Source organism: Cebus imitator, unplaced genomic scaffold (assembly GCF_001604975.1).
Source record: "Cebus imitator isolate Cc_AM_T3 unplaced genomic scaffold, Cebus_imitator-1.0 Scaffold267, whole genome shotgun sequence".
Lineage (NCBI taxonomy): Eukaryota > Metazoa > Chordata > Mammalia > Primates > Cebidae > Cebus > Cebus imitator.
Genome location: NW_016107582.1, coordinates 3053053 through 3067746, shown reverse-complemented (window position 1 = coordinate 3067746; position 14694 = coordinate 3053053). Strand labels below are relative to the sequence as shown.

Genomic DNA, 14694 nt, shown 5'->3' with positions numbered 1-14694 from the left:
GAGTGAAACTCCGTCTCAAAAAAAAAAAAAAAAATACGGATGTGGGAGCATAAACTCAGCAAAGCAGCCCAGTGTTACAGGATGAATAAGCATCTAGGCCTCTATCTCCTTTCTCCAAGCACCATGTATCCCTGAAACATAAGAACTACTCCTGGAGCTGCTTAGTGGCTGGTGCACTGAGTGGGTGTGCCCAAAATGTACAGGATTTTACTTCCTGAGGGAGTCAAAGTTTAAGTTGCAGGATCTCCCGTATTTGTTTACAAAAGCATTTCTCCTCAAGCCACCACTGCAGAATATCCTTGCTAGGCATCAAAAACATGGCCCCTTCCCTTCATGTGCTCATAAGAACTTCAGGGATGATTGAGCAGAAACCACACGTCTAGATCACCATCACCATCTTCTTCTTCTTTTTTTTTTAAATAGAGAAGGAATCTTGGTATGTTGCCCAGGATGGTCTCAAACTCCTGGGCTGAAATTACGGGCGTATCACCATGTTCTTGACAGCTCTCCAGCAGGTGAGCATATGAGGCTCATAACCAGTTCTTATTTATTTATTTAATGGAGGCTGGGGAGATTCTGATTGGGGTAGTCTCTGACTGAACTAAACTTTAATATATTCATTCTTATTTATTTATTTAATGGAGGCTGGGGAGATTCTGATTGGGGTAGTCTCTGACTGAACTAAACTTTAATATATTCATTCTTATTTATTTATTTAATGGAGGCTGGGGAGATTCTGATTGGGGTAGTCTCTGACTGAACTAAACTTTAATATATTCATGTTAAAGAAATGATCTGGCTACCTACTTAATAACACAATTTCCTATGAAAGATAACAGTCAAGAACTGAAGACTATTTCCCAGAAAAGAAATAGAAGTGATTTACTACATTTATTATTTCTCTCTCTCTTTCTTTTTTACGGACACTTACAGATTAGGACATACACTCCAAACTGCCAAGGAATCTCAGTTTGTGGTGCAATTTTTGGAAGTCAAAAATATTGCATATTTTAAGTCACAACGTGGCTGGGCACGGTGGCTCGTAATCCCAGCACTTTGGGAGGCTGAGGCAGGCAGATGACTTGAGCTGAGGAGTTGGAGACCAGCCTGGGCAACATGCTGAAACTCTCTCTGTACAAAAAATACAAAAATTAACTGGGTGTGGTGGCATAAACCTGTTGTCCCAGCTATCCAGGAGGTTGAGGTGACGGAATGGCTTGAGCCAGGAGGTGGAGGCTGCAATGAACCAAGACTGCACCACTGCACTCCCTCCTGGGCGTCAGAGCCATATCACATGTAAAAAAAAAAAAAAAAAAGACACAATCTGCTTCAAAATCACAAAGCATGACATCTAGAGAGATATACCAGATAATTGGCAATGGTGATCTGGGATATATGGGCAGCGATTATTAAAAAAACTTCCACACTTTCCATAGTATATATCTCCTATAATGTTGGAAAATGTTTAGTGAGCCTGTATTTCTCCTTTTGTAAGCAGAAAGTATAACACCGAGAAGTTTTAAAAACAAAAGCAGCATGCTACATCTCTTAGCAGTGGACCATATGCTACCATCATTGACTTCATGCTAGACTTCTTGTGATAGTTCTGCCTGTTAATGAGAATCCCTAATTCACAATCTCCAAGCAGCTATGAAGATCCCTGAGAAGATTTCGCAGCTCCTTACCAGTCCTCTGAATGGGTAGAAAATCATATATGCAGGCCAGGCACTGTGGCTCACACCTGTAATCCCAGCACTCTGGGAGGCCGAGGTGGGCAGACCACAAGGTCAGGAGTTTGAGACCAGCCTGGCCAGCATAGTGAAACCACATCTCTACTAAAAATACAAAAGTTAGCTGGGTATCGTGGCATGCACCTGTAATCCCAGCTACTCAGGAGGCTGAGGCAGGAGGATCACTTGAACCTGGGAGGTGGAGGTTGCAGTGAGCTGAGACTGCACCATTGCATTCCAGTCTGGGTGACAAAGTGAGATTCTGTCTAAAAAAAAAAAAAAAGAATGCCTGCAGATATAAATCTGGGACAAAGTAGAAGCCCTCAGTCTTCCTTTCTTTGTAACGTATTCTCTCGGGCCTGTCAGGACTGTCTTCACTATCAGAATGAGCAATTTCCCTGCAGGTCCTTGCCTATCTTCTCACCCCCATGTGCCTTTTGTTTACGGCTGATTTCCCAGGCCTCTCTGCAAATGGCTAAGGGACACAGAGGTTTAATCTGACATTGGCTGTCAGCACTAACAAACCTCATGCTTAGTGAAAGATGTGATTAGAACTGAACTGTTAGGTAGAGCCCTAAAAATGTGTAGAGGAAGAATGTTGAAGATGAGGTGGGGAACTTTCATGCTTTTGGGCATGCGAACCATTTAGCATAGCACACATTGGCAGAATGTCAAGAACCTGTTTTCCATGACACCCAAAAGAATAATAAACTATATTCAGGGAGGCCCTGGCAAGTGTGCAGCCCTGTATTGGGTAACATTAGGGAATCAAAAGAGGTAAAATTCACGACTCCTCAGCCGGGTGCAGTGGCTTATGCCTGTAATCCCAGCACTTTTGGAAGCTGAGGCAGACAGATCATGAGGTCAGGAGTTCAAGCCCATCCTGGCCGACATGGCGAATCCCTGCCTTGACTAAAAAATAAAAAAAATTAGCCAGGCGTGGTGGCACACACCTGTAATCCCAGCTACTGGGGAGGCTGAGGCAGGAGAATTGCTTGAGCCCAGGAGGCAGAGATTGCAGTAAGCCAAGATCGTGCCACTGTACTACAGCCTGGGCAACAGAGCAAGACTCTGTCCAAAAAAAAGAAAAATAAAAAAATTCCTGACCCCTGCTTTTGAAGAGCCCAGAATATATAGTTAGTAACTGAGATCTCTGACTCTTATAAGGAGGCAAGGCAATACTGTTCTCTCTTTCTCTCTCTGTTTCGTGTGTGTGTGTGTGTGTGTGTGTGTGTGTGTGTGTGTGTGTAAGGTACCGATTCCTTACTACACAGACTCAACAAGACCAGCTTATCACCAGTTGGCAACATAGACAGTTCCTTGAAGACATTCTTCATGTCTTCACCAAGCCTTGCTCTGCCGCCCAAGCCTTCCCTTTCCTGTGGCCCCCTAGCTTTGGCACAGTCCTCGTCTCTAGCCACACTTGCTGTCTCTGTGGGGACGCATGAGCAGAAGCACTGCTTTCACACACCTCACTTTCCCCAGTTGCTTCAAACTGCCCTTCACCTCCCTGGCTTGGTAGCCTTTCTTCCATGTATTACTTCAGTGTCAGCCACTCCTAGATTATTAGCCCTTGAAGGCTCCTGCTTTCTCTTTCAGCCAAGCACACTTTAGGGAGAAAGCCCTATTGTTCTCACAAAATATTCTGTTCAACCAGAATGAACTCAGAATGGAGTCCTGGGAACTCAGGCCAACAGCTATTGCCAATCAGGTTGCTGCCAGCCAACTCCAGGAACAGCCTAGAAATAAGAGCCTGCTGGTTGCTCTGCCTCCTCCCACCCTATGTCAAATGGTGTCCTGCTCACAACTAACAATTGCTCCTTTCTCCCGGTGACACCATTTCAAAAGACTTAAACCATCTCCTCCTTTCACCAGCATGTGCGGGTTTATGAGATTCCTTGTCAAGCCACAAGGGCCACCTGCAAATGGTAATTCTCCTGGCCTGAGCAAATTCCCAGAACCCCTAGGTTGGCCATATAATTACAAACTCCAGAGCATTAATAAAGACAAGGAAAAGTGAAGTGGCTCATGCCTGTAATCTCAGCACTTTGGGAGGCTGAGGCACGAAGATTGCTTGAGCTCAGGAGTTCCAGACCAGCCTGGGCAACATAGTGAAACCTCATCTATATAAAAAACTACAATAATTAGCCAGGCACGGTGTTGTGCACCTGTATCATCTAGTCCCAGCTACTAAAGAGGCTAAGGTGGGAAGATCACTTGATCAGTTGCAGTGAGCCGAGACTGGGCAACTGCACACTAGCTTCGGTCACAGAGCAAGACACTGTCTCAAAAAGAAAGAAAAATGGAGTGGAGAATGGGGGAGGATAAATTATATAAAGAACAACAACAACAAAAATACCTCAAAGTCTTCATAAAAGCTAAATAGCCAGGCATGGGCCGGGCATGGTGGCTCACGCCTGTAATCCCAGCACTTTGGGAATCCAGCGCAGGTGAATCACTTGAGGTCAGGAGTATGAGACAAGGCTAGCCAATGTGGTGAAACCCCATCTCTACTAAAAATACAAAAACTAGCTGGGTGTGGTGGTGCACACCTGTAATCCCAGCTACTCAGGAGGCTGTGGCAGGAGAATTGCATGAACCTAGGAGGCGGAGGTTGCAATGAGCCAAGATCATGCCGCTGCACTCCAGCATGGGCGACAGAGCGAGACTCCATCTCAAAAAAAACAAAATAATAAATAACCAGGCATGATGCCATGTGCTGGTTGTCCCAGCTACTCAGGAGGCTGAGGCAGGAGGATCGCTTGAGCCCAGGAGTTCAAGAGTGATCACAGGAGATCACAGTGCTGTCATGCACTATGATCACGCCTGTTCATAGCCACTGCACTTCAGCCTGGGCAACACAGTGAGAACCTGTCTTTCTCGTTTTTTTCTTTTCTTTTTTTTGGAGACAGGGTGTCACTCTGTCACGGAGGCTGGAGTGCAGTAATGCAATCTTGGCTCACTGCAACCTCTGCCTCCTAGGCTCAAGCGATCCTCTTATCTCAGGCTCCCGAGCAGCTGGGACTACAAGTGCATCATCATGCCTGGCTGATTTTTGTATTTTTTGTAGAGACAGGGTTTTGCCATGTTGCCCAGGTTGGTCTAGAACTCCTGGGCTCAAGCAGTCCACCAGCCTTAGCCTTTCAAAGTGTTGGGTTTACAGGTGTGAGCCACAGCTCCTGGCCTAGAATTATATTTTTAACAACATAAAATAGTTTTCATTTCTTTTTATTTTTGGAGACAGAGTCACTCTGTCGCCCAGGCTGGAGTGCATTCACATGATCTCAGCTCACTACAACCTCTACCTCCCAGGTTCAAGTGATTCTTCTGCCTCAGCCTCCTGAGTATCTGGGAGTACAGGCATGCACCACAATGCCCAGCTAATTTTTTGTATTTTTAGTAGAGATAGGGTTTCACCATGTTAGCCAGGCTGGTCTTGAACTCCTGGCCTTAAATGATCCACCCATCTTGGCTTCCCAAAATGCTGGGATTACAGGTGTGAGCCACTGCACCCGGCTAATTTTCATTTCTTGGCCTATATAATATGCCACACAGAATGACTATATATATGTAAATTTTTAAATAAAGTATTAAAAATGATATGCTGGTAAGGAAAAGAAGATGTGCCTAATGATTCAAATTGAAATGAATTTCTGAAAACAAAGATGGTATACTGCATTGATTACAAGCATACCTAGAATCACCCAGATCTATATTTGATGCCAAAACAGTATTCAATTTGCAGGAAATGCTTCTAGAAGAAAATTCAAAGGAGCCAGGAGAGGCTGGCAGGGCCAACAGACTGCGATGCAGGCCTCACCGTAAGTGAAGAAGAGAGGAAAAAAGGGAAGGGTGGGTAGAAGCATGTTACATCATAGTGTATTCTAAGGCAAGTTCAGCAAGGCTGCGAGAGCACTCCAGTCATCAGAGGAGTCCCATATCTCAGAAGTATCAGCCTGCCTTAATACCCCTGCCACACTCTGTCACTGGCTGGAATTAGCCCTTGGGTGTGTGGCCTCAGCTCACACACAGTGATGGAGTTCAGAAGGCAGCAGGGGCCCTCGGTCAACTGCTCCCTGCAGTTGAAAGGATGTCTGAGCAGTATATGTCACGGTCACCACACTCAGTTTTCTTCTTTGGTAAGACAGGACAAAATCCTTGCCCACTTGCCATCTAGAGAAATTGGGTGACTCAGAGAAGGCAATGTCTATAAACACTATGTAAATTCTAAGTGTGGAACATGTGAAATATTCCTTACACAGGACTATGCCCCAGCCGTGACGTGTAGCTCTTCACTCCCTCACTCTGTCTATGTCCTCTAACACACATCTGCTAGACCTGCAGTCTGCCTCTGACCCCTTCATTCTTCTCTAGCTACCCAACCTAGATACTTCCTGAGCTCAGCCCTGTCTGGAACACAGGAATGGAAAATACAGTCCTCTGGCTCATAGCTAAAAATGTCCTCAAGTAGAGGGAGCCAGCTGGCTGCGCATAAGCCAGTTCAGCCTCGTGATGTACTGCTTCAATGAAGCTAAACATTGACCTCTTTGATAACCAAGGACCATGCCCAGCAAGTTCTGTAACTTAATTATTAAACTGCTTGGAAGAGAGGCAAACTGTTAGACTTTGAGAGCTCTACATTTTTATTTTGATTTTATTTATTTATTTATTTTGAGATGGAGTCTTGCTCTGTCACCCAGGCTGCAGTGCAATGGCATGATCTTGGCTCACTGCAACCTCCACCTCCCAGGTTCAAGAAATCCTCCTGCCTCAACCTCCTGAATAGCTGGGATTATAGGCACCCACCAGCACACCTGGCTAATTTTTGTGTTTTTAGAAGAGGCGAGCTTTTCCTAAGTCGGCGCTCGCCAAGGAGAAAGCCATGTTCAGTTCGAGCACCAAGATCGTGAAGCCCAATGGCGAGAAGCCAGATGAGTTCGAGTCCGGCATCTCCCAGGCTCTTCTGGAGCTGGAGATGAACTCGGACCTCAAGGCTCAGCTCAGGGAGCTGAATATTACGGCAGCCAAGGAAATTGAAGTTGGTGGTGGCCGGAAAGCTATCATAATCTTTGTTCCTGTTCCTCAACTAAAATCTTTCCAAAAAATCCAAGTCCGGCTAGTACACGAATTGGAGAAAAAGTTCAGTGGGAAGCATGTTGTCTTTATCGCTCAGAGGAGAATTCTGCCTAAGCCAACTCGAAAAAGCCGTACAAAAAATAAACAAAAGCGTCCCAGGAGCCGTACACTGACAGCTGTGCATGATGCAATCCTTGAGGACCTGGTCTTCCCAAGTGAAATTGTGGGCAAGAGAATCCGCGTGAAACTGGATGGCAGCCGGCTAATAAAGGTTCATTTGGACAAAGCACAGCAGAACAATGTGGAACACAAGGTTGAAACTTTTTCTGGCGTCTATAAGAAGCTCACGGGCAAGGATGTTAATTTTGAATTCCCAGAGTTTCAATTGTAAACAGAATGACTAAATAAAAAATATATTCACAGTAAAAAAAAAAAAAAAATGAAAGCAAAGGGATATAGAGTTGAGAGACTGTGCTCTCAATCCTGTACCCCAGTTGATTCTGACTCTTCTCATTCCAAAGTGGCCACTACCTTCCCTTTAGTCTCCCAAAATCAAATATATTAAGCATAANTAAAAAAAAAAAAAAAAAAGAAGAGGCGAAGTTTCACCATGTTGGCCAGGCTGGTCTCAAACTCGTGACCTCAAGTGATCTGCCCGCCTTGGCCTCCCAAAGTGCTGGAATTACAAGTGTGAGCCTAGCCATAATTTTATTTATTTTTTTGAATAGGTAATACATACACATGATCTGATATGCAAAACTTACAGAAGAGAATACAGTGAAAAGTCTCCCTTCCATTCTGTCCTCTACTCGCAAAGTTCCCCCTCCTTGGAGCCAATCAATGTTTCCTTGTCTTACGTATCGTTTCAGAAATATTTTATGCTTATTTCTGCCTCTGAAATAATTTCTAAAACTGCTAAAAGAGAGTCCCTTAGAGAGTAACTACTGTTGAGACTGGGCTAATGTTATTTAGATTCATCTATTTTACTCCATTTTATTTCATTTCAACCTTATTTGGAAGCATATTTTTTTCAACATTTCACTATGAAGATATTTCAAACATATAGGAAAATTGAAAGAATTTTCAGTGGGGCTAAGTGCAGTGGCTTACGCCTCTAATCCCAGCACTTTGAAATGCCAAGGTGGGGAGATCACTTGAGGTCAGGAGTTCAAGACCAGCCTGGTCAACATGGAGAAACTCTGTCTCTACCAAAACTACAAAAATTAGCTGGACATGGTGGTAGGCACCTATAATTCCAGCTACTCAGGAGGGTGAGGCAGGAGAAGCTCTTGAACCTGGGAGGTGGAGGCTGCAGTGAGCTAAGATCACGCCACTGCACTCTAGCCTGGGCAACAGAGCAAGACTCCGCCATCTCAAGAATAAATAAATAAATAAATAAATAAAAGAATTGTTCAGTGAATACCTACACTTCCACCACCTAGATTCTGCAATGACTAATTTGCTACATTTGCTTTAGATATTGTTATTATTATTCCCATTTTACCGCTGATGAAACTGTGTCAAATGTAGGTGGTTTGCTGCAAAAGCTTCTTAAGACTATCTTGCTTAATCTTTTTTTTTTTAATTCCAGCATTTCAGCCAAGGTCCAAAGAGATTAACATCTCCAGAGAAGAATTTAAATCCAGTTTCCAGTGTCTGAATATGGTCTGTAGATAAGCCACAAAGAACACGAGTTCTCTTTTTCACTTGTAATTTCTGCACCCTTTGGCCCTTATCATTCCACGTGGTGCTGTTCTCCCTGACAGAGTTTAACCTCCCTCAGCTGACCACCTTCTTCTTGAAAGCATAGTTTTTAGGCATGTGAGAGAAGCAGACCAGGCAGCCCAGCCAACTCAGCTGTTTTTATCTCAACAGCCCACGTGGACAACCACTTTGCTACTCACAGGGTGGTTCACAGACCAGCAGAATTACATCATATATGTACAATATCAGGCCCACCCAGACCTATTGAATGAGAATCTGTCATTTCACAAGATTCTCAAGTGATTCCTATTGCACATATCACACATTATTATAGTCTCATTTCAGCCATGGTTAAAAGGAGCCTAATGCGATTTGCTGGTCATCGGTGGAAAAAGAAAAAAAAAATAGTTCATGACATTCAGCTTGGCTGGGCTTGGTACACACCTGTAATCCTAACATTTTGGGAGGCCAAGGTGGGATGATCACGTGAGGCCAGGGGTTTGAGTCCAGCCTGGGCAACATAGCAAGACCGTCTCTATAGAGAAAAATAAAGACATTTATCTTTTTTTTTCTTTTTGAGATGGAGTCTCACTCTGTTGCCTAGGCTGGAGTGTAGTGGTGTGATCTTGGCTCACTTGCAACCTCTGTTTCCTGGGTTCAAGTGAGTCTTCTGCCTCAACCTCCTGAGTAGCTAGGACTACAGGCGCACACCACCACACCCAGCTAATTTTTGTATTTTTTGTATTTTTAGTAAAGATGAGGTTTCATTATATTCACCAGGCTAGTCTCAAACTCCTGACCTCATGATGATCTGCCCGCCTCAGCCTCCCAAAGTGTTGGCATTACAGGCATGAGCCACCATGACTGGCCGACATTTATCTTAAGAACTACCCTTTCCGCGCCGGGCGCGGTGGCTCACGCCTGTAATCCCAGCACTTTGGGAGGCTGAGGCGGGTGGATCATGAGGTCAAGAGATCGAGACCATCCTGGTCAACATGGTGAAACCCCGTCTCTACTAAAAATACGAAAAATTAGCTGGGCATGGTGGCGCGTGCCTGTAATCCCAGCGACTCAGGAGGCTGAGGCAGGAGAATTGCCTGAACCCAGGAGGCGGAGGTTGCGGTGAGCCGAGATCGTGCCATTGCACTCCAGCCTGGGTAACAAGAGCGAAACTCCATCTCAAAAAAAAAAAAAAAAAAAAAAAGAACTACCCTTTCCTTCTTTTTGTTTTTTTTACATCTTATTTGCCTCTTTCCTCCCTTTCTTTGCAACCTGTAACCCCACTTATCGAGCCCCTGCTCTGTATGCTCGGTACGAGGAACATTATTCCTAACACTCAGAGTATTGCAAAAGATACTTTATTCCTAATTTACAGATAAGGCTCAGAGGATTAGAAATCCACCTAATGGGCCGGGCGCAGTGGCTCAAGCCTGTAATCCCAGCACTTTGGGAGGCCGAGACGGGTGGATCACGAGGTCAAGAGATCGAGACCATCCTGGTCAACATGGTGAAACCCCGTCTCTACTAAAAATACAAAAAATTAGCTGGGCATGGTGGCGCGTGCCTGTAATCCCAGCGACTCAGGAGGCTGAGGCAGGAGAATTGCCTGAACCCAGGAGGCGGAGGTTGCGGTGAGCCGAGATCGCGCCATTGCACTCCAGCCTGGGTAACAAGAGCGAAACTCCATCTCAAAAAAAAAAAAAAAAAAAAAAAAACTACCCTTTCCTTCTTTTTGTTTTTTTTACATCTTATTTGCCTCTTTCCTCCCTTTCTTTGCAACCTGTAACCCCACTTATCGAGCCCCTGCTCTGTATGCTCGGTACGAGGAACATTATTCCTAACACTCAGAGTATTGCAAAAGATACTTTATTCCTAATTTACAGATAAGGCTCAGAGGATTAGAAATCCACCTAATGGTCAACAGCTGTAAATACTAAGCAAGTTCTTTTCCAAGACCTGTTTCTTTCTACTGTAAAACAATGTCTCTCCAAACCCTGGCAATTGCCTCAGCCTAGACCTTGCCCACTTGGGCCAGAGAGCTTATGCCTGCCTGTCATGCAAGGCTTGTAGATTTGTCTTTCTCTCAAGCCCTTTTCTCATGTCTTGTTCACTGCTAGTTCACCTGGATCTTGTTCTTTTAGCTCCCAGTCATCAATCAGGTATTCTTATAAACTAAGAACATAGGTAACACCTGGGCATTGTAATGATGGCCTTCTATAGATAGTGGGAGGAGGTGGGAGTGAGAAGATGACAGACAGGTGAAAAAATATTTGGGCAGGTAGGATGCACTCTGCTAGGGCATGCCTTCTTTCAATCTAAACGAAGAGGTCAGATAGCTGCTGTGGATACGGTTTTATGCTAGTGCCTATGCTGTGTACAGAGATCTACAAAATGTGATTCCTGCCCTTAATAAGGAGACTTAATCCAGCAGGGGAGCTAGGGCAGGCACACATCAAAGCCCGGTGAAAAAGTACAGCAGGAACATAGAAAAGAGGCTGCTTCTAGGTGGCAAAATAGATGATTACAAAGAGCCCGGGATGGGAGGCAGAGAGCCTTCCAGGCAAGGGGAGAACGTGCAAAAAGAGAAGAAAAAGCACCTTTGGGGAGTCTCCTGCATAGAGCCCTGGGTGGCTGATGGAGAAGGTATGTTAGATTAAGGAGGAAGCTTGGGAATGGCTCATAGGGAGTCACTGAAGATTAAGAAGTAATATGATCAGAAGTGGGCAATTCGGTTGCTACTTTGGCAGAGAACATGGATCAAAGCAGACGCTGACTAGATTGAAGGAGGTGATAGATTCATACCTAGAATGAAACTCAGAGAACTGGTAGATAAGCAGCTTTCAAACTTTTTGGCCCTGAAACCCATTGTGCAAATGAAATCTTAGTCAGCCATTGTAAACAAATAGATTAAAGCTAAATTGCTCTGGTTGGAGTAAGTGGGAGGGAAAAACTGAGTTCTTTCCTCTCTCTCGTTTCTTTCTTTCTCTACTAGTGGTTTCAGAAGGGGCTTCTTGTTTGAAAATCAATGATCAAAGGGCTCAGTCAACCACAACCAGCTCCTGCCTGTTGCCTGTTTTTGCAAATAAAAACCTATGGGGATATGGCCATGCCTTTTTGATTTTATATTGTCTGTGGCTACTTTCATGCTACAATGACTAAGTTGAATAATCAAGACAGAGAAACTCCATGGGTCCACAAAATTCGAAAGTATATGCTATCTGGCCCTTTAAAGACAAGGATTGCCAACCTCCCATCTAGGGCTTTGGTACAATGCACAGGTGTTCTTGGTCTGTGGTCTAAGTGTCATCCTTAGACACCAGCACACATTGTCCCTCTGTGCACAGATAGCTCAGGGTGTAAAGGTTGATTTAGGAGTCACTGCCTTGGAGTTAGGAGTTAGGAGTAGCATGAGATGGCTTATGGTCAAGGGAGACAGTCCAGCAAGGAAACAAAGGAGGTCCTGAGAAAACCTTAAGGAATGGCTTGATTTAGGGGCAGCCTGAGAGAATCACAGGAGAAATCACTGGGAAAAGTACCAATTCTCATTGATGCCTAGAAAATTAGGACACACTGAAAGCCTTTTCTTTCTCCTTCTCCTTCTTCCTCTTCCTTCTCCTCTTCTTCTTCTTTCTTTGTCTTCCTCCTCTTTTTTGAGACAGGATCTCTCTCTGTTGTCCAGGCTAAAGTACAATGGCATGACTCGGCTCACAGCAGACTTGAGCTCCTGGGTTCATCCTCCCACCTTAGCCTCTCAAGTAGCTGGGACCACAGGCCCATACCACCACCCTTGACTAATTTTTTTTTTTTTTTTTGAGATGGAGTTTCACTCTTGTTGCCCAGGCTGGAGTGCGATGGCACAATCTTGGCTCACCGCAACCTCCACCTCCAGGTCCAAGTGATTCTCCTGCCTCAGCCTCCTGAGTAGCTGTGATTACAGGCATGCACCACCAGGCCTGGCTAATTTTGTATTTTCAGTAGAGATGGGGTTTCTCCATGTTGATCAGGTTGGTCTCAAATTCTCTACCTCAGGGGATCAGCCTGCCTCGGCCTCCACAGGAGCAAGACTCCATCTCAAAATAATTGTTTTTAGAGGCCGGGTGTGGTGGCTCACGCCTGTAATCCTAGCACTTTGGGATGCCAAGGTGGGTGGATCACCTGAGGTCAGGAGTTCAAGACCACCCTGGCCATCATGGTGAGACCCCATCTTTAAAAAAAAAAAAAAATTGTTTTTAGAGACAGTGTCTCAAAAAATTTATTATTATTTTTCTCAAAAAGTTATTTATTATGGTTTTAAAATTTAATTAATTCATTTATTTGAGATGATGTCCCACTCTGTCACCTAGGCTGAAGGGCAATGGCTGGATCTTGGCTCACTGCAACCTCTGCCTCCCAGGTTCAAGCGATTTTCTTGCCTCAGCCTCCTGAGTAGCTGGGATCATAGGTGCACGCCACAACACCTGGCAGATTTTTGTATTTTTAGGAAAGATGGGATTTCGTTATGTTGGCCAGGCTGGTCTCAAACTCTCAACCTCAAATGATCTGCCCACCTCAGCCTCCCAAAGTGCTGGGATTATAGCCATGAGCCACCATGCCCGTCCAAAAAAATTTCTTTTAATAAAAAAATAAAATGGGGATAATAACGAGCCCACCTCATGTGAGTATTACCTAAAGGGCTTAGAACAATACCTAACATGTGGTAAAGACTGTAAGTATTATTTATTACTATTTCCACAAGATGAAAATTATAGACCAGTGCTGTTTGTTATGACTAAGATAGAAAGAGGGGTTTTGGCCCGTAGCGGTGGCTCATGTGTGGAATCCCAGAGCTGTGGGAGGTCGAGGCAGGTGGATCATTTGAGGTCAGGAGTTCAAGACCAGCCTGGCCGACATGGCCGAAACCCCATCTCTACTGAAAAAACACACTAAATTAGCCGGGTGTGGTGGCTCATGCCTGTAACTCCACCTGCTCAGGAGGCTGAGGCATGAAATTTGCTTGAACCTGGGAAACAGACGTTGCAGTGAGTGGAGACTGATCCACTACACTCCAGCCTGGATGACAGAGTGAAACTCTGTCTCACAAAAAAAGAGGAGTTTTAACTTTACATGTATTTGGTAATGTTTATGAAGTGTTAAGATATTTCAAAATGAATGAAGAGGATTATTACGCCCACCTGCAGTACTGTTAATAATTTCAGGGGATCAGCTATCTAGGTGAAAGTTCACAGGGGAGTACACGTCATTGCAACACAAATTAGACTAAAGTTCAAGAAGAGACGGAGTTTCTGAGTCATTTATCTATCTTATCATAAGACCAGCAAGCCTCTTAGCACCACAAAGTAGATGTAACTAAAATGTTACAGGAAATGACTCCAATCTAGAGCAAAGTTAGTCCCATACATAGTGAAAGGTCATGCCTGACAAAAATGACCCATGCTACGTGTCACACATGATCAGGTGGCATATTGCTCAAGATGCCAGCATGCAATCAATCTTTGCAAGAGTCGGATCATTGTCTCACCTTAGGAAAGGCTTTCCATGTGCCTAAAACAGACACTTTCCCCTTCTGGGTTACTTCCTAAAGTATATTCACCTTAACTTTTAGGCAAAGGAAATCTTTCTCAAGTGCTCTGAGTTTATTATTTCCCTTTTCTAGACTCTGTGATCAGGGTCATCTGAGTGTAGATAAGGTTCCCGGAGAAGATTGCTTGAGGACATTGAATATTTATGAATTTCACAGGTATTCAAGAGTGGCTGCACCTGGAGCTGGGAGCTGAGCATCATGAAGATTAAAACATAAAGTAGGCCGGGTGTGGTGGTTCATGTCTGTAATCCCAACACTTTAGGAGGCTGAGGTGGGCAGATCACCTGAGGTTGGGAGTTTGAGACCAGCCTGACCAATGTGAAGAAACCCCTTCTCTATTAAAAATACAAAATTAGCTGGGTGTGGTGATGCGTGCCTGTAATCCCAGCTACTCGGGAGGCTGAGGCAGGAGAATCCTTTGAAGAGAGGCAAAGGTTGCAGTGAGCTGAGACTGCACCATTGCACTCCGGCCTGGGCCACAAGAGCAAAACTTCGTCTCAAGAAAAAAACAATTGAGAGGAGTTAGGAAGAATCATCTTGAATCAATTAACAACATACTGGGGGGCAGTGTGGCATAGCAGTTTAGCGGCTTTAAACTCAGGT

The 14694-nt window shown here is 44.5% G+C and overlaps 1 protein-coding gene and 1 long non-coding RNA gene across 2 annotated transcripts; both read left to right on the top strand.

The window, feature by feature from the left end:
• Positions 1-6574: 6574 nt before the first annotated feature.
• On the top strand, positions 6575-7246 carry LOC108284013 (40S ribosomal protein S7-like). The gene has a single exon (XM_037728527.1). The coding sequence runs from the start codon at positions 6613-6615 to the stop codon at positions 7195-7197; it is 585 nt and encodes a 194-aa protein (XP_037584455.1). The 5' UTR covers positions 6575-6612; the 3' UTR covers positions 7198-7246.
• Positions 7247-11000: 3754 nt separating this feature from the next.
• On the top strand, positions 11001-14311 carry LOC119467217. The gene is made up of 2 exons (XR_005195754.1): positions 11001-11153; positions 14248-14311. It is a non-coding gene; the product is annotated as an uncharacterized LOC119467217 (long non-coding RNA).
• The last annotated feature ends 383 nt before the right edge of the window (positions 14312-14694 follow it).